General features: G+C 44.2%; 1 protein-coding gene across 1 annotated transcript in view; it reads right to left on the bottom strand.

Annotated features, from left to right (window-relative positions):
• MAN1A1 (mannosidase, alpha, class 1A, member 1) overlaps nucleotides 1-17,969 on the bottom strand; it is an 87,054-nt gene that overhangs the window by 2,542 nt on the left and 66,543 nt on the right. The window contains exons 8-11 of the mRNA XM_015409206.1: nucleotides 16,616-16,731; nucleotides 13,731-13,950; nucleotides 4,430-4,602; nucleotides 661-776 (exon numbers count right to left, since the gene is read on the bottom strand). Coding sequence (XP_015264692.1) covers nucleotides 661-776; nucleotides 4,430-4,602; nucleotides 13,731-13,950; nucleotides 16,616-16,731 — 625 coding nt within the window. The remainder of the gene's footprint in view (nucleotides 1-660; nucleotides 777-4,429; nucleotides 4,603-13,730; nucleotides 13,951-16,615; nucleotides 16,732-17,969) is intronic.

The following is a 17,969-nucleotide window of genomic DNA, read 5'->3' as shown; positions in this document are numbered from 1 at the left end:
ATTAGACCCCCCCCCCCCCCAGAGTCTAATGACTAATTATGCATTTTTTGGCCATCGTCACAGCCTGTAGGGTTTTCAAGCTAAGAGAGGTTCAGAGGTGGTTTGCCATTGCTTGCCTCTGTATGACTATCCTGGTATTCCTTGGTGGTCTCCCATCCAAACAAGGGCCAGCCCTACTTAGCTTTCAAGATCTGACAAGGTTATGCCAGCCTGGGCTATCCAGGTCACAGAAAGAGTTATGCAATAATTATACAACGGCTGATGCAATTCACCCTTAACTAGACATTATAATCTACTGGAAAAGTGCAAAATACTAAAAAAAAATGGATATAGGAAAGGTGAAAATGGTGTAACAGGAGACTAAATTGATGAGATAGCTAAACTTGAATTATTTGTTTACATTATTTATAGTCCACCTTTCTTGATTGGACTCAAGGTGGATTACACACAAGAAAATACAATCAACAGGATGGGACATCCAACAGAGAAGGCAATAAAATTATTTAATTTTATTATTTACATTTAGGCAAAAAGAATTTGAACTTCCTGAATGTAAGTAAACCCTAAAACCCCCAGAAGTATAGAAGTTCATACATCCTTAATAATGGATAAGCTTTAGGACAATTTTACATAGACTGAAGCTCTTAAAATTCAACTTACTTGAGTGTTTCTGAAAGGAAGAAACTCTGCTGCACATCATCATGGCTCTGATGGTTGCTGTAAACATCTCTGACTCCACTGTAGCCACCATCTACTCTGCAATATTTTTCCAATGCCTAAGTCACAAAGGAAAAAAAATGATAAAATATGATTTTCTTGCTGGTAAAACACTACATATCTTCAGCAGTAGGAAAGAGCAAGAGTCCAGTAGCACCTTAAAGACTAACAAAATTTGTGGTAGGGTATTGAGCTTTCGTGAGTCACTGCTCACTTCTTCAGACTTTGCAACATTCTAGCTGTATCTGAAGAACTGAGCAGTGACTCATGAAAGCTTACAACCTATGACAAATTTTGTTAGTCTTTAAGATGCTACTGGACTCTTACTCTTTTCTACTACATATCTTCAGTAATTTACAATCTATGGTTCTACTTTAAAATATGCACAAATCTGGTCTCCCCATTAATATATATCATTTTGTTATGTTTCTGTATAAAGTGAATCTTATTATGACTGCCAGTCCAAAGAATTATGTTCCACTGCAATCAATGAGACAAAGAAAATAATGACTATCTTAAATCTATTAATTTCAGTATCTGCGATAGGTGAAGAATATTTTTATAGTATTCATAAAATATAGAAAGCCCTAAAAAGTATACACAAGAGGATTCAAAATGATACCAGTATGTGGGATTGGATCAAAGTTTTCACAAATGGAGCAAATTTGCAGAAGCCTTGGATCCAACCGATATTCTTAGATTTGTCTATTATAATACAAATCATTTGAACTTCATTCAAACATCATCTAAGTAAATGATGCCATATCTATATCTGAACCTCCATTACTAAAAAAATTATTTCAGCTACTCTGTTTTAGTGATTATCAGTAACTTTGCACCATTCTTTCCTTGCAAGTATACTTCTTAATTTACATTACAACAGTTTTGTTAAAAGTACTTTTATCGCTTTTGCCATACAAGTTACAGGCAATGCCCAGGGGTCATTTCCTGCAGGAGCGCACAGGAGCGGAGCTCCGGCAGTAAAGAGCCCAGGGGGCGGGCACATGCAACAAGCCCCACCCCCTGCTCCCAGCAGCCCTCAGTCAGAGCAAGAAAGAGCCAGGTAAGTTGCAGAGCTCTCCCCCCCGGCCCAAAACAGTCCAATGGCACCTTTAAGACCAGGTTTTATTCAGGTACAAGCTCTCCTTCCTCTGCGAGGACAGATCAGAACGTTCCTCCCCCAATAGCTAGCAATCTAAAACAGTCCAGTGGAGCCTGAGCGGTCGGTGTTGCCTTCTGACACACTTCCGGAGATGTCAGGGGGTGTGGCATATGCAAATAAGTTATGCTAATGAGCTCCTGCACCTCTTTTTCTACAAAATGACCCCTGGCAATGCCATTGGGTTTTTTAAGGCAAGAGATGTGCAGAGATAATTTGCCACTGCTTGCCTCTGCATCATGACCCTGATACTATGTTATTTTTCTCCCTGAACAATTTATTTGCGTTTAACAGTTGCACATCAATTTTACCTTTTCTGTCAATTAATAATTTATACATTTTAGAATATGGAGCTGCAAAACAGGCACCATTACTTAAGACTATATGGCCTGAAAATTCTATTCATCACATAATTCAAGTACTTTGTATCATTAGCCTACAATATGACATTGAATGAGGAATATGAAGTGTCCTAATTTCAAAACAGGAGCTGCGGTGGCTCAAGTGGTTAAGATGCTGAACTGCAGGCTGTGGAAGGTCAGTAGTTCAGCAGTTCAAGACCCGGGTGCCGCAAGACGGAGTGAGCTCCCGTCTCTAGTTCCAGGTCCTGCCAACCTAGCAGTTCGAAAGCAAAAAATTGCTTACCACTTTGGTGGGAAGATAACAGCTTTCCGTGCGCCTTGGTGTTTAGTCATGCTGGCCACATGACCACGGAAACGTCTTCGGACAGCGCTGGCTCTTCGGCTTTGAGACGGAGATGAGCACCGCAACCCTAGAGTCGGACTCGACTGACTTTCAAGCAAGGGAACCTTTACCTTTACTAATTTCAAAACAGATTTAACATGGCTGAGAAGAAGCAGCTGAAAAAATCTGCCTTGAGCTTCCAAGTGTACTAAGTTTGCAACCATTCTGGAGGCAAACAAAGAATAATTAAGCGTTTCATTTTTCTGTTTTAAATCCTTTTAAAACTTTAGAAATATCCTAGGGATTCCCCCTTACCAGGTATGCATTAGGTATTAATAAAATGCTGAAGTTTCAAAGCTTGGACTGAAATCATTCAGTAAAGAGTGGATTAATTATAAGCCCATGGATGGTAGTTGCAGGCAAATTTCTTTGTGGAAGTGCACCTAACACAAAAATGATTTGGGGTTTTATGTGCTTTTTATGTTCTGGGTTTTCAATGAAGAGTTGGCTTTTATACCACGCTTTTTCTCTACCTTAAGGAGTCTCAAAGCAGCTTATGATTGCCTTCCCTTCCCCAGGTAGGTGGGGTTGAGAGAGTTCTGAGAAAACTGTGACTAGCTTCATGCGGAGGAGTGGGGAATCAGACCCGATTCTCCAGATTTGAGTCCACTGCTCTTAACCACTACACCACATTAGCTCTCATGGTTTGTTATTTACACTGTTACTATACTATATTTTTAGGATTTATTCTTGTTTTATATTGTGAGCTGCCTCAAGCAGGTCTCTGAAAATTTCTAAGTAAAATATCTTTCCAGTGTAAGAAGCAGTTCCAGATCAGCTGGCAAGGGGAATCAGGGAAGTAAGCACAGCTTCCTCTCCTCTGCTTGTCACTGAACAATCCAGCAATCACATTTTGAATCTACATTTGCACTGATGGGAACCATATCTGGCTATAATTTCCAACTAATCTGAATGAAGTAGTCAAAGGTTGCTCATCCAAGGGATCTTTCCTGCCATATTAGAGGGGAAAGAATGGGTCCCAGTTTCATAGGCAACTAAAAAGCAACATACATATTAGAAATAGGTGAAAAAAATCACCCAAATTGAATAGGAAATACAAACATGTTATTTTCATTTTCAATAAACAAGGACATTCTAAAATCCAAAGCTGACTGTTCAAAATTCAGTACAATGTTACACGATAAGCTTCTTAATTTGTTAGACTGAAGCAGATATATGCTTATACTTAGCTATCATACTTCCTTTTCTTTAAGCAGCATACTATTTTTTTACACTGATGTATATGTATGTTAAAGGAGCTGCGGTGGCTCAAGTGGTTAAGACGCTGAACTGCAGGCTGTGGAAGGTCCATAGTTCAGCAGTTCGAGACCCGGGTTGCTGCATGACGGAGTGAGCTCCCGTCTCTAGTTCCAGGTCCTGCCAACCTAGCAGTTTGAAAGCAAGAAATCACGTAGATAAATAGGTACCACTTCGGTGAGAAGGTAACAGCGTTCCGTGCACCTTGGTGTTTAATCATGCCGGCCACATGACCACGGAAATGTCTTCGGACAGCGCTGGCTCTTCGGCTTTGAGACGGAGATGAGCACCGCAACCCTAGAGTCTGATTCGACTGGCTTTCGAGCAAGGGAACCTTTACCTTTACCTATATGTATGTTGTGGTTTTAACTTACCTTTTAAACTGTATTTACTTGTATCAATTTTTTTCTATGCCAATAAAGGCTACTTAACTAGCTATTTTTTTTTGCTGTTGGCTCTGCAAGTCATACAAGCAGCCTAAAGGCAATTCTGAAATATAACTTTGTCAAGATTAAGTCTTCAAAGATCCCCCCCCCCCACAATCCCCTTTACCTCTACAGCTTCCCAACCCCATTGACGATATTTTGGGTCATGGGTAAATCGCCACATATACATGTAGGTTTCTATAACTTCAGGTCGCAAGATGTAGTATTTCTCATTTTGCCTCGTAGCAATTGCCTCAACTCCGCCATCAAATCTAAAGGCTTCTGGTCCCAGCTTCATGCCTAGACACAATAATCAATATCAAACAGGATCAATACTGGTGTGAAAGATTCCCAAGTCTTCAGTATGCAGAAGAACCATGCTAAATTATCTGTGTTAGCTTATTACTACACTGCAGAAACATTTTTTGGAATTTCTCAACCCTGTTAATGTATAGTCTATTGCTGCTGTACAACGTTCTAGGCCTCAAAAGAGGAAGTACCAGTATTTTAAAAACATAGGAAGATTTACCGACATTCTTGAGAGGAAATAATTCAGAATGAAAACATGGCAAATTGTGGCCAATACACATGGAAAATTCTTGTAATAGTGATGTACTTTATCTGCTGGTTCAGTATTTCCACCAAAGCACCTACTAACATAAGTACATAAGAGATGCCAATGCTGGATCAGGCTAAAGGCCCATCCAGTCCAACACTCTTGTCACACAGTGGTCAAAAATACCAGTTGCCATCAGGAGGTCCAACAGTGGGCCCAGGACATTAGAAGCACTCCCACTGTTGACCCCCCCCCCCAAGCACCAAGACGTCAGAGCATCACTTGCCCCAGAGCCCCTATCTATACCTTGTGGCTAATAGCCACTGGTGGACCTCTGCTCCATATGCTTATCTAATTCCCTTTTGAAGCCGTCCATGCTTGTAGCTGCTACCACTTCCTGTGGCAGTGAATTCCATGTGTTAATCACTCTTTGGGTGAAGAAGTACTTCCTTTTATCCGTTCTAACCCGACCGCTCAGCAATTTCATGGAGTGCCCACGAGTTCTGGCTACCATCCCCCCAGCCAAAAGCACAGACTGCACACCCAAGAACTACAGGGCTGCCCCATGAACCTTCTAGGATCAGTTGCAGGGGCACCCCGGGGGGAGACATCCTGCCTCAGCAGTGTGCACAGATGCAAATGCCATGGGTGCTCCCTAATGGATCAACCCTGGCTGTGGTCCCTAGGTCGAGCATGGGCTGATGACATTTCCAGGACCTGTTGTGCAAAAAATGCTGTTGGCTTAAGGGACCGCCACCTCAGTGAGGCTTGGCAGGTAGCATTCTGTGCTGCTGAGTGGAGATGGTCAGTTTCAGAGGGCATTCACCTACAGAGGCCTGCTTGGCGCATCTGGATCCCAGTTGCCCTGGGGATACTTGCGTTTGCAAATGAGAGGCTTGGATGGCACATAGCAGCAGTTATCAGGCAACCTCAGCCACCAACAGCAAAACTGAAGGGCACCACGGTTGGCATGTGCATCAGCCTTCCTGATGGCTTCCCTGCACGATGGCTACCATGAGGGTAAACACCATCACTACGTATGCCAAGCCAGGTCTCATCCACCCCAAAACATCCCGGGGCCCAGTGCCCACAGAGCTAGGAGCATCCTCCCATTGTTGGGTGGATGCAAGGGGCCTGCACCATGGAGGGACCCATGCAGGTGGGCCATCCCTTCAATGAACTGCCCCCTCTGCTCTTACAAAACTGGCATACCTCAGTGGTCCCACCTGGTAGAAATTCCTAGCTCTGTAGTCGCCATTGTCCCTGTGTGAAAAAATGGCTGAGAGGGCCAACCAACCTCCTGGCCAAAGCCACGAGGGCACAGGGGCCCCAGCTGTGCTTGGTCCCTATGGCAGTGACCTTACTGACTCCTCTGGATGCCAGAGACCACCATAGCTCTGGCATGAAGAGGCAGACCTGACTTAGCCCTGATCCTGGCTGGTTGAGCCCAGGGCCACCACTGTGTTTGCTCCAGCATGGTGAGCAGGCCACCCTGTTAATTCCAGTGACATCCAAATGGCATCATGTGCTGGGGAGGTCTAGGCCTCGCAGGGCCAGGGAAAGGCATATGGGGCCGGAGGCACCTTGAAGCCCCATGGTGGGGGTCAGGCATCTTGGACAGGCCACGAACGGCTCTGTCATTCCCCATGCAGCATTCCCTCTCCGACTGGCAGCATCTGTAATGGTTGCTGCTGGGCACCTCGAGGGGCTTCTTGTCATTATGAGGGACACATGGAGCACATTGAGAGGCTCCTGGGATACCTCTCAGAGTCTCCCCAAGGCCCCCCACCTCTCTGCCTGCTGTTCCTCCAGCGGGGGTGGTACACAGGTGGGCACAGGGACACCCTCGATGGTGTGAGTGTCTGGTCACCGTGGCCAGCAGTGACAAGTGGGGCACCATGATATCCATGTTTTTGTTTGTCATCAGCCTCTGGTGCCCTGTACACTCTGTGTGTGGAGCGCCACTGTGGGGCACCAGTGGGGCTGACGGGTGATGCCCACAGATAGGTGGCTGGGACTTGTGATGGGAGTTGGTCTCTTTAAAGGGGAGGTGTGGCAGAGGAGTGTTGTCCTGTGGGCCACCCCTCCCCACCCTCTGCCAGTGATGGAGGCTTGGCTTGGCCTCTTCGATTCATGACTCCCATTGATCCTGCCTACCCTGTCTATCGTGCTGCTCCCACCTTGCAACAACACTGAAATGGAACTCTGGAATTGCCGTGGACTCCACATGGCAGCAGCTGGCAACACTGTTGGGGTACCGTTTCCCCCTTTTGGCCACAGTGTAACTATCTCCTTAGGGAGGTGACTAGCAGTGCAGCCACCAGCCGCTGCGGTGCAGGTGTGGCTCAGGACTGCTTTGCACATTATTTAATGGATTCATTAACCAGATATAGAATTGACAGAATTCACTGATATCTGCCGTGTCTACAACAGTGATCCTGATCTCTTCTCTGTTGAATGTTCATTCTGCTTATCTTTGTATACATTTGGTTTTCTATCTTTAATTCATTCATCATTTTATAATCCTCTATCTTTTGATCTGGTGGGCGATAACAAACTCACAGTGTTAAGTTTCCTTTTGGCCCCCCTATTTCAACCCATAGAATTTCCAGAAGCGAATCCAATTCTCTTAGCCTCTCAATCTTTCTGGACCTTATACCCTCTCTGACATACAGAGCCACCCCACCTCCAACCCTTCCCCCCTATCCTTCCGATATAATATACAACCGGGAATCACTGTATCCCACTGATTTTCCTCATCCCACCAAGTTTCTGAAATACCCAAAATGTCTATTTTTCCTTCCAACACCAAGCACTCCAACTCCCCGATTTTACCTCGGACACTTCTAGCATTTATATAGAAACAGCTATAATTTCCCATACAAGTTAAGCCTGCAACCTTCCTCTTGCTATCTCGAGACCTTGTCAGGCAGCCCATGTCACTAGCCATGGTCTCAGTGGACAATTTCAATCCACCTCCCTGTAGAAAAGCAACAGGTACCCCCTAATCTCTCTGAGATGAGCAAACCCGAACCAGAAACTTTTAATCTCCTGTCAGCTTTCCCCAATATTCAGTTTAAAAACTGCTCTGCCACCTTTTTGATTTTAAGCGCCAGCAGCCTGGTTTCTTCTCGGGACAAGTGGAGACAGTCTCACCTGTACAGCTCCCTCTTGTTACAAAAAGCATCCCAATGCCTAAGAAACTTGAAACCTTTCCCCCTACACCATCATCTCATCCACGCATTGAGACTCCTGATCTGTGCCTGTCTCTCCAGCCCTGCGCGTGGAACAGGTAGCACTTCTGAGAAAGCTACCTTAGAGGTCCTGGACCTAAGTTTCCTGCCCAGCAGCCTAAATTTCTCCTCCAGGACCTCACGACTGCATTTCCCCACATCGTTGGTGCCGACATGCATCACGACCACTGGCTTCTCCCCACAACTATCTACCAGCCTATCTAAAACATGCGTAATTTCTGCTACCTTCGCACCAGGCAGGCAAGTCACCATACGGTCAAGTCCGCAGGTTCGCCACCCAGCTGTCTACCTGCCTAAGGATTGAATCACCAACTACCAAGAGCCCCCCTCCCACCCTGCCCTGGGATGGTTCCTTGGTGCGAAAGGATACCCGCTCACCAGCTACATCTGCCACTTAAAGTTCTTGTCTTAAGAGAAAAAAATATTCAAAAAAATGTTCACTGGGGACATCTGAAACTGTTATTTTGGTGAATACATAAAATTAATTGGTTGAACAGAGGTATCAACCCTTTTCAGACAGTTGAAAGTCTGGAAAATTAAATATCCACACGTGCAACTACAAAATTTGCTGAGTGGGTCTGTGTATAGCGAGCCTATCAGCCAATGTTTATTTACATTATTTCTTAGCTGCTTCTGCACATATATGCCTTCAGGGTTTGTTTGTTTTTAAGTTGAGAACATTTATATGCTGACTCTCCAGAGACATCCTCCAGATGCCTCAAGACCAAATACAACAAAACAAACCCATTAAAACGAGCCAAGGCATAAAGACAATGTGGAGAAACGCCATTTTCTGGATGTAAGTTGGTGTGGGCTGGATAGGAGGAGGCCATCAAACTGGGGGTAGGCCTGGGCCTAGTCTACCTCCTCGTTCCCCCCCCTCCCCTCCTGCTTCCAACCAGCAACCTGAGGGCAGCTCCCTAGAGAGGACAGGAAGTCCATCATGGTGGTGAGGAGATCTGCCCCAGAAGGCTGCAGGGGGGAGAGCCAGTTCCTGGGCGGGAGACTGCGGTATTACATAGGGGAGTTTTGGGTGGGAAGCCAATCAGTCAGTCTGTGAGAAGTCTGAAGCCAGTCAGACAGTTGGTTGGAGTCTGCAGGAGGCAGAGGCCCTGTTGGGAGACATGCTGATCTAACCTTCTCCAGTGAAATGAAGGAATGTGCCTGCCCTGCAGACCATCTAGACAGGACATGAGTGTAGAGAAGGGAGAGAGACGGAACGCTTTTGTCACCTTTATTTCTGTTTCTTCAGTTCACTTTTGATATGCCTGTAAATAGTTAAGAGTTTTGAAATAAATCCCTTAAATGATAAAGGAGTGAGATCCCTCTGTACCACCTAGTTCCCCCAGCCGCTGGGGTATGCTAGGGGTGGGTCAGGGATCCCCTAAGGAGGAGAACAGGGGCAAAAGGGCCAGTTGCCAATTCTCCAAAGATTGCCAGGAAGCCCCAGGGCCGGTTCCTAGTGACACCTGAGGAAAGTTAGGAGGCTGTCCCACCTAACCAGAGCCCAAGAGAGGGACAGTGGTGGCAGCAATACCCGGAGGCAGTGGAGAAGAACTGCCCCTTCAGTTGCCAGGTCAGCTGACACAGGCCCGTTCCACCACAGCATGGTGGGCATAAAGGAAGCATAAAACAAATATTGATCATCCTAAAGTGATATTCATAGAACAGTCCTCAGGTTAGAAATAGTCCATATATAAGCAAAATGTAACCCACTCAGTTAAAATATGTTTTGGACCTGTGCCTAAAGGAAAATATGGTAGGTGCCAGGTGAACCTCAAGGGGGAGGGCATTCCAAAAGCAAGATCACACCACTGAAACAGCATCATCTTAGGTCACTACCTCCCTCCCTTTTGAAAGTAGGGGCAGAGACAGCAGACTTGAGACAAGCTGGTCAGTTAGGCATACAACAGCACATTCACAAGTTGTAAACACATAGATCTTTCGATGGTGAGGGATCCTACAACTCTCTCTCTCCCACAAAATGAACATCTTGGCACTTCGACTGTCTGAAAAGAACTTCTGTGCCATTAATACTGGTCTCCCAATTCATGCACAATGTGTGCTTTAAAATGCTAGGCAACTTACTATTAAATTATAGTATAACTAGGAATAAAGCCCATTGTGGAAATAAATACAATGAGCGCTAGAAAGAGACTCTGGGAGAGTTCCAAGGCCATGGGCACTCAGAATCAATTTGCCATGGCAACCTCAGCAGGGTATAAGGACACAGAGTCCACCATTTTCTCCAGGGGAACTGATCAATGCCATTTGGAGACCAGTTGGAATTCTGAGTGATCTCCAACCCTCAGCTGGATTTTGGCAACAGTGGTTCCCCATGAGGGAATGGCTGGTTTGGAGGACAGAGTCTATGGCACTGTACCTGTCTGCGGTCCCAACGTTCCTCAAACCTCACCCTTTCCAGGCTCCATCCCTCAAATCTCCAGGAATTTTCCACCTGGAGTTGGCAACCCTGTCCTTCCCAACCAAGCATCAATGTACCTTCATTCCCCCCTCACTGTTCAGCTTTCCATCTCCCCACTCGCACCTGCAGCCTCTACCTGGAGTTGGCAACCCTATCTCCTTCCCAGCCAAGCGTCAATCTACCTTCATTTCCCCCTCACTGCTCAGCTTTCCATCTCCTCCCCTGCAGCCTCTGCTGTGCTCTGAAGCCTTGGCTGTCATGGGGGGAGGGGCCTGTCAGCAGGGTAGAAGGACACAATGAGTTTTCTCCCAAGGCCCAAATAGGTGTGGAAAGAGGCTTTGGGGGGGGGGGGAACTCGGCAGGAATTTCCAAGCCTGGAGCTGGCAACCATAGGACTGGGCCCAATGAGTTTTTCACAGAGCTGTAGAAAGGGTTTTGTTCCTTTGTCTATTTACTGGCAGAACCAAGCTTGTTTGCCTACCAAGAGCCACTGAGGGAGAAGTTAGAATGCTTTGGCCGGTGGTCTCTATGGCATTCTATTCAGCTGAGGCCTCCCCTCTCCCCTCCCCAAACTCTGGCTTCCTTACCTGGAACTGGCAACCCTATGAGTCCTCACAACAGCCACTGAGGGAAACCTTTGTCCCACACTCAGGAGCTAAGCAAGAGAACCATGTTAGTTGGGAGACACAGAGCTTCTGACAGAGAACAGTGCCTGACAGGGGAGTGGACGGGGAAGAGGAACACACCCGGCCAATGGCACGCTACTAGTCTTGACTGGCAGCCGGCAGGCCAATGGCTGAGGGAGTGCATGCAATCTCGTCACCCCATAGGCCAGAAGCCACTACCATTCGGCAATTATATAAGAGAGAGTCTTTATATTAAACTTTGGCCTATACTACTTTCCCTTCTGACTGACAGATGTTGCACATGCCTACAATGTACAGGAAGAAAATAGTCTATTACAGTGTTGTTTATTACATATTTATTCTGCCCTTCCTCCAAGCATCTCAGGGCAGTATACATGGCCCTCTCCACTGTATCTTTATAACACCCTGAGGGGTAGACTATGGTGTGAAAGGGTGACTGACCGAAGATCATCCAGTGAACTTTATGGCACAGTGGGGGGATGAACCTAGATTTCTGATACTAACCATTACACCACAATGCCCCTAGAATCTGAAGATATTATTCCAACCATACTGAAACACCAGTGCAAGTGATTAGTAAATGCAGTTAAAATCTGCACACAGGAATGAAGAAATACTGTTAACGAGTACGTTGCACCTTTAAAATCTCTCTACTGTAAAAGTAAGCACTTCTAAGGAAGCATATCTGACAATTTAAATGAGTTTCAGAACACTGCCTACGCTCTCTATGGGTCTTGTTTTAACAGGGGCATCAACAGGAGTGCATGAGAGTACTTGCTGGTTTTCAAATAACTTTTGGTGTGGGAGTTCTCTCCAGCTTTTCACACATGCCTGTCAAAGCATTACAAGCACAAAATTTCTGTTGGAGCTGCTGCAAATCTTGCTATTAAAACGTTGAATTGCTAGTTAGGAGAACAGTTTTCAGACTGTTAAACAGCAGCTCTACTAGAGATACAGTAATATATGCTTCTTAGGGTATTTTGTTGAAATTATAGAAGCCTTTTTGCTCACCTATTTTCACTGTTTGTGTTCTTAGTTGCTTGTTTCTTTTATGGCTTTTCCATACTGTTTATGTTATATACCCAACTGATGCAAAAATATTAAAAATCACAATCACTTAATGGGAAAGGGGGAGCACAAGGAAACAGAAAATAGATTGAAAAATAAAGGCTCATAGGTTTGAATAGCATAAGGATAAAGCATACACAAGATGGAGATTTTTAGCTCAAAACAGTACGGCTGTGAAATTTGGTAGCATTGCCAAGCTCTACTTATAGCTCCTTCAGCAGGGTGGCTCATTACTAGGGGTGTGCATTCGGCAACAGCCGAACTGAAAAAATACCTGAAAAATACCTTGTCGATATTTTCCAGGTATCACATAAGCCAAATACAGATCAGAGATCTGTATTCAGCTACCAGTATCGCTGAACCCCCAAAAGCCGATATTATCCCGCTTTTTTTGGGGGGGGGTTCATTTTGCTATATCTAAAAAAGGTCAAATCTAACAGCTTTCTTTCCCTTCCTGAGATCGGGGAGGGAAAGAAAGGCATTTTAAACATGACTGGGTTCCCTGCCCAATCTTCTCCGTGTGCCCCTTTGCTTCCCCAGGCAGCCCACCACGGCGGGTTGGCTGGGAAAGTGAAGGGCAGGCATGCAGATATGCCCCTTCCTTCCCTGAGCCTCTCCGCTTTTGTGGAGAAATGGGGAAGGGAAAGAAAGGCATTTTAAACATGCCTGGGTTTCCTGCCTGATCTTCTCCAGGTGTCCCGCAGCCGTTTGCATGCTTTGCATGCCTGCCCTTTGCTTCCCCAGCTAGCCCACTGTGTCTGGTTGGCTGGGGAGGAGAAGGGCAGGTATGCAGACATGCCTTCTTCCTTCCCTAAGCCTTTCCACTTTTGTGGAGAAACTCGGGGAAGGGAGGGAAAATGGGGAGCATGTTTAAATGCCTTTAAATGCTTGAGATCGGGGAGGGAAAGAAAGGCATTTTAAACATGCCTGGGCCATGTCAGCTAGAGAAGGGAAGGCAGAGAGCAGAGGCTTTCCCTTGTCAATTTCACTCACAGCTGACTGGTGGGGAGTGAAATTGACAAGGAAATCAGTTGGAGCTACCAGAGGGAAATTTGGCATTTTAAGGTGCCTCCTTTCCCTCTGGTGGTGTATATCAGACCCCCAATCCAAATACTTTACAGGAACTGGACTGAGGAAATTTGGCATTTACCAATATTTTTGGGGTCTGATTTACCTGAAGCCGAAAAATATCGGCATTTTTTTTTGCACACCCCTACTTACTACTGCAAAGGCATGAACAGACTGCCTGCTAGTGAGTGGGCTAAACATATTTCCCCATTATCACAACATTCCTACCACTTTTCCTCAAGAACACAAAACATGCTTCTTCAGGGTCCTTTTTCTTTGAAGGAGTTCCAAACTCTTCCCACCCCATAACATTTGAAGTTAAAAGCATGGCACTATCTATATGTAGAGAAATAGGTTAAGTTTGAAAGAATATTCTGGAATAGAACTACTCAAAAGTTTATAATGCTTACTTGTCCGATCATACGACTCATGACATGTACGGGCAATTTCAGCACCAAGTTCGATGTGGCGTTCAGTTTTATCAGCAGGAGCTCCATCTGCACCCAGAACAAACATCCCTCCTGCAAAACAAGTCAGGTGGCCCATTTTGTGTTCAAGCAGGCCACCTTTCCACTCGGCAATGTACATCAAACCGGTGCTGGATTTCCTGATCAAATGGGTCTCTATGGACTGGAAAAGTTGAACAGAATTGTGTATTAGTATGCAATAAATGCAAAATAGATATCTAAAAACTTCTGCTTGGATCGTGTATAAAATTTTCATTGAAGGAAGGCATTTCCATTCATGGATTAGGAGTTCCTAGCCTGCCTCTTATGCTATAGCCACAAAGGTTCATCATTCTACTCCTGGTGGTCGAGGACCCCCTGGAACTATGGGAGGGGAGACTGGTGAAGATGCCCTTCCCTCTGCTAATGGAAATTTTCTTCTGAATCTAACCCTGTCTAGCACTACTTCAGTCACTTATGTGTGGTTTAATAATTCAAGAGCAGGAAGGGCAAAATCCTACCCTGACAATATCATATAAGATTTTTGTTTCTTATGCAACAGACATAGATGAAAATTACTGGTAAAATATTGACATAGCTAGTGATCAATCCAAAATGGCTGCAAGGGGGACAGGAGAGAATTACATTTCAACTGGAACAATTCTCTGGGACAACAGCTCTCCAATGGGGAATCTGGATATTTAAGACTGGATAATAATCCTGGGGATGCAGGATGTGAAACCACAGTAATCTAATTAATAATCTGATTAATGACCAGATCCACCCATGTTATGACCCCGGGTGAGATTTCTTGTTAGCCAGTAGCCTGCCAGCCTCTCTCTCAATACACTTGGTTTGTGCATGTACTCTTTCCTGTCAATAGCTTCTTGTCACATCCCCAAGAGGACCAATGGATTCAGAATCCATAACAGCCACTGGCTGAGAACATTTTAACCAAGTGTTAAATGTCAGAATCTGAAAGAATCCTGACTAGTACCATGGCGAATAGTGCACATTACTGATCTCAGCAGCTGAATAAGCAGGAGGAGATTTGGGAATCTAAGTCAAATGGCCACCAAGAACCATACAGAGGAACATGGATTCTGTCTCCTACAAAAGAGATGCTATGGCTTAGCAATTCTTTGCTTTGTGAAGATTCAGGCTTGGGTCCAATCGTGTATGTCCGTGGATGAAAAAAAATTTTGGCCATCAAGTGAAATGTTCCCTACATCTCAGGAAGATGGAAAGTGAGAAAGTTGTATTCTACCGGCAAAAATCCTTCTGTCCATGAAAAAAAACAATCCTCTATGGGATCCAAGTCTCAGAACAGAGAATTAAAGTAGGGGTGTGCATTTCAAACAATTCATTTCAATCTTGTTTCATTATTTCAGAAAGGTCATAATTATCATTTTCCTGAAATTTTGGAAGTATTGGTATCATTTGTGACATCTATTTAGACTGAATTTTTCAGATTCAGGAATATTTAGGTACTGGTAAACCTAGAGTCTGGAATCCTGCAGACATAGACCTGGCTTGTGTTCTCAATAGATGGTAAAATTGTAGAATTTGACCTGCCTTCTGGAGTCTGGATGCCACATGTACTGTAAACAGATGAAATAACACCCAAAGTCCCCTTTTTTGGAAAAAATGTGGGGAATCCCAAAATTTCAGATTATTGCTGCAGGTGTTGGAGCAGTTCTTTTGTAATACAACCCAAAAATGAATGTTCCTGAGAATACATATGTACATTTCAACCATAGGAGGAGGCTGTTAATTATGGTGCGCTTGCAGTCTAAACTGAAGAGGGCAAAATATTCCTAAGCACCTTTCTCATTGCTGTACATATGTCCTCATAAACCTGGTTCCCAGTGACTTCAGTGCTATACGAATAGCTTGTGCAGTATCCTGTAGGAACAGAGACAGGGTTGTGGCTTATGTGGACCAGTATGTGAGGCTAGGGGACCTTGTGGATTTCATTAAGGGCCCCCTACCCCCCAATAATTCTGACACTGAGCACAGCAGCCATAGTTGATCAATTTGGTTGTAACTGCTTTAAGCAATATAGCACTTTGTAATATGCTTCCTTTTGAGGATAAGACCTGCACTAGCACATTTCAAATTATTATGTATTTTTGCTTAATAATAAATTATACATCTTCATCAAACAAGGACAGCAATAAAATAAATACATCATAGACACAACAGCCAGAGAGGGCCAAGTTTCAAAGACATAGATTTTCAATATTCAGTTGTTGTTGTTTGCATAGCCATAGGGGAAACACTGCAAGATCATTCTTAGTGTTCAGAAGAATAAAAATATTTTAACATACAAAATTTGAAAAAGGTTAAGAGTCATCATAATATTCCTAAACAGAATCTTAATTGACAAAGTTTTTACACTTCCACTAATTTAAAGAGATGACTCTTTTGCTGAGCTACACTGAGGAGAGAGTTACACGTTTTATGAGTTTTGCATTTCTTAGAAGATGACTAGGCTTGGATTAATGTTACAGTTTTGGAGAAACTAAAAATTAGGCATCTGGATGTAGATTTATGAGAGAGATACAGACTAAAGAAGGTTAGAAGCAAGTCATTCTTAGTGCCTTTATTTTAAATTTATAAATGGAGAATTAAAGTTACTCCTTGTATATGAACTTATTTCAAAAACTTTTGTAGGAGAATAAATATAAAATATATTCTATGACCGAGAGACTACTTTCTATTTCTTAAACCTTTTCAGGCAGTCTCAATTATAATTTTTCTAGCTTCTTAAAACTGTTACGGAAACAAAATAATAGACACCTTTTTAACTTTGTTTTGTTGATCATAAACAGATTTATCTTGTTTACCTGAACAGCATCATAATACATTTGCTTGCCTTCTTCATCGGTCTTATCTGACATTAGCCATGCCTTAAGCAAATATTCATAGAAACTGTCTCCAAGTCCTCCAACTGAGACATGATCTGAAATGTAACAGAAGAGGATCAATTGTAATTCCACTTTCAGTTTAAACACACACAACTACTTGTGATGCAAGTAGATTAACTGCTATATAACTTCTTGTAACAATTCTGTAGAAGAGACTGAAGCCTCAGAAAATTCTGTTATCTGTTAAATGGTGCTGTCATAAGCCACCCACTCGTCTCCTCCAGTTTCCCAGCCTCGGGCAGACCAAAAGGGAGACTTTGGGGGTGGATCCAGGAGAGGGTGGGGTTTGAGGAGGGGCCTCAGCATGGTACAATGCCATAGAGTCCACTCTTCAAAGCAGCCATTTTCTCCAGGGTAGCTGATCTCTGTCAGCTGGAAGTCAGTTGTAAAAGCGGGAAATCTTCAGGCCCCACCTGGAGGCTGGCAACCCTATCTAGGTTTTCCTTGAGACCCAAACTGCAACCTATGGGAAATCCCCCTCCAATCCTAGCAGCTGCTTTTGGACAATGGCTTCCCTTCTTGGTGAAGGAGCTACACTGGATTTCCCATCTTTAACCATTCCTTGCAACCAGGGAGTGTCTACTTGAGACCAATGAGAGTGCTGAGGGATTGGCAGAATCCTTCCCACTAAAACTAGTTTTGTCCAAACCCTCAAAGTCTTGAATCAATTACTTTTAGAACCAGGAATTGGAAACCATTCATCCTGGCCCTGTGACAGCATGTCCTAATGGATGGAGCCAGTTCTGGTGCTTGTCTCTGATTTCACCTGTTTGTCAAACTAAAGCTTTTGCTTTCCCCTACTTGGAGTAACCAAGGCTTTTTATGACCGTACTCACAAAACAGGGCAGTGGTTTATTCAGGGTATTTTTCATACACAAGACACTTCAAAGTACTGTGCTCTGTGGGCATGAAAGAAGTCCCAATTGAGCTATTTCCCACCCCAATTCTATTGAGCCAATTTGTTGTTGTTAGCCATTCAGTCGTGTTTGACTCTTGGTGATTCTATGGGCCAGCTCTCTCCATGTTTTCCGATCTTGTACTGTTTGAGTTGTTCCATGCTCAGGCTGGTGTTGACTTTTATGCTGTCTAGTTTAATTTGGATCAACTCATTCTATGGGATACTTTTTGTGGGCCAGACCATAAGATCACACGCATGGTACAGTTATCTGGTGAGAGCCAACCAAGTCTGACTAGGGTTTACTGGGCCTTTAGGCAAAAAGGATATCACTCATGTACGAAGTATTTTCTGGATAAATTGTACATTTATCAGCAA

The sequence above is a fragment of the Gekko japonicus genome, unplaced genomic scaffold, assembly GCF_001447785.1.
Source record: "Gekko japonicus isolate JY-2015 unplaced genomic scaffold, Gekko_japonicus_V1.1 scaffold214, whole genome shotgun sequence".
In the NCBI taxonomy this organism is placed as follows: domain Eukaryota; kingdom Metazoa; phylum Chordata; class Lepidosauria; order Squamata; family Gekkonidae; genus Gekko; species Gekko japonicus.
This window is presented reverse-complemented; position numbering and strand designations above follow the sequence as displayed.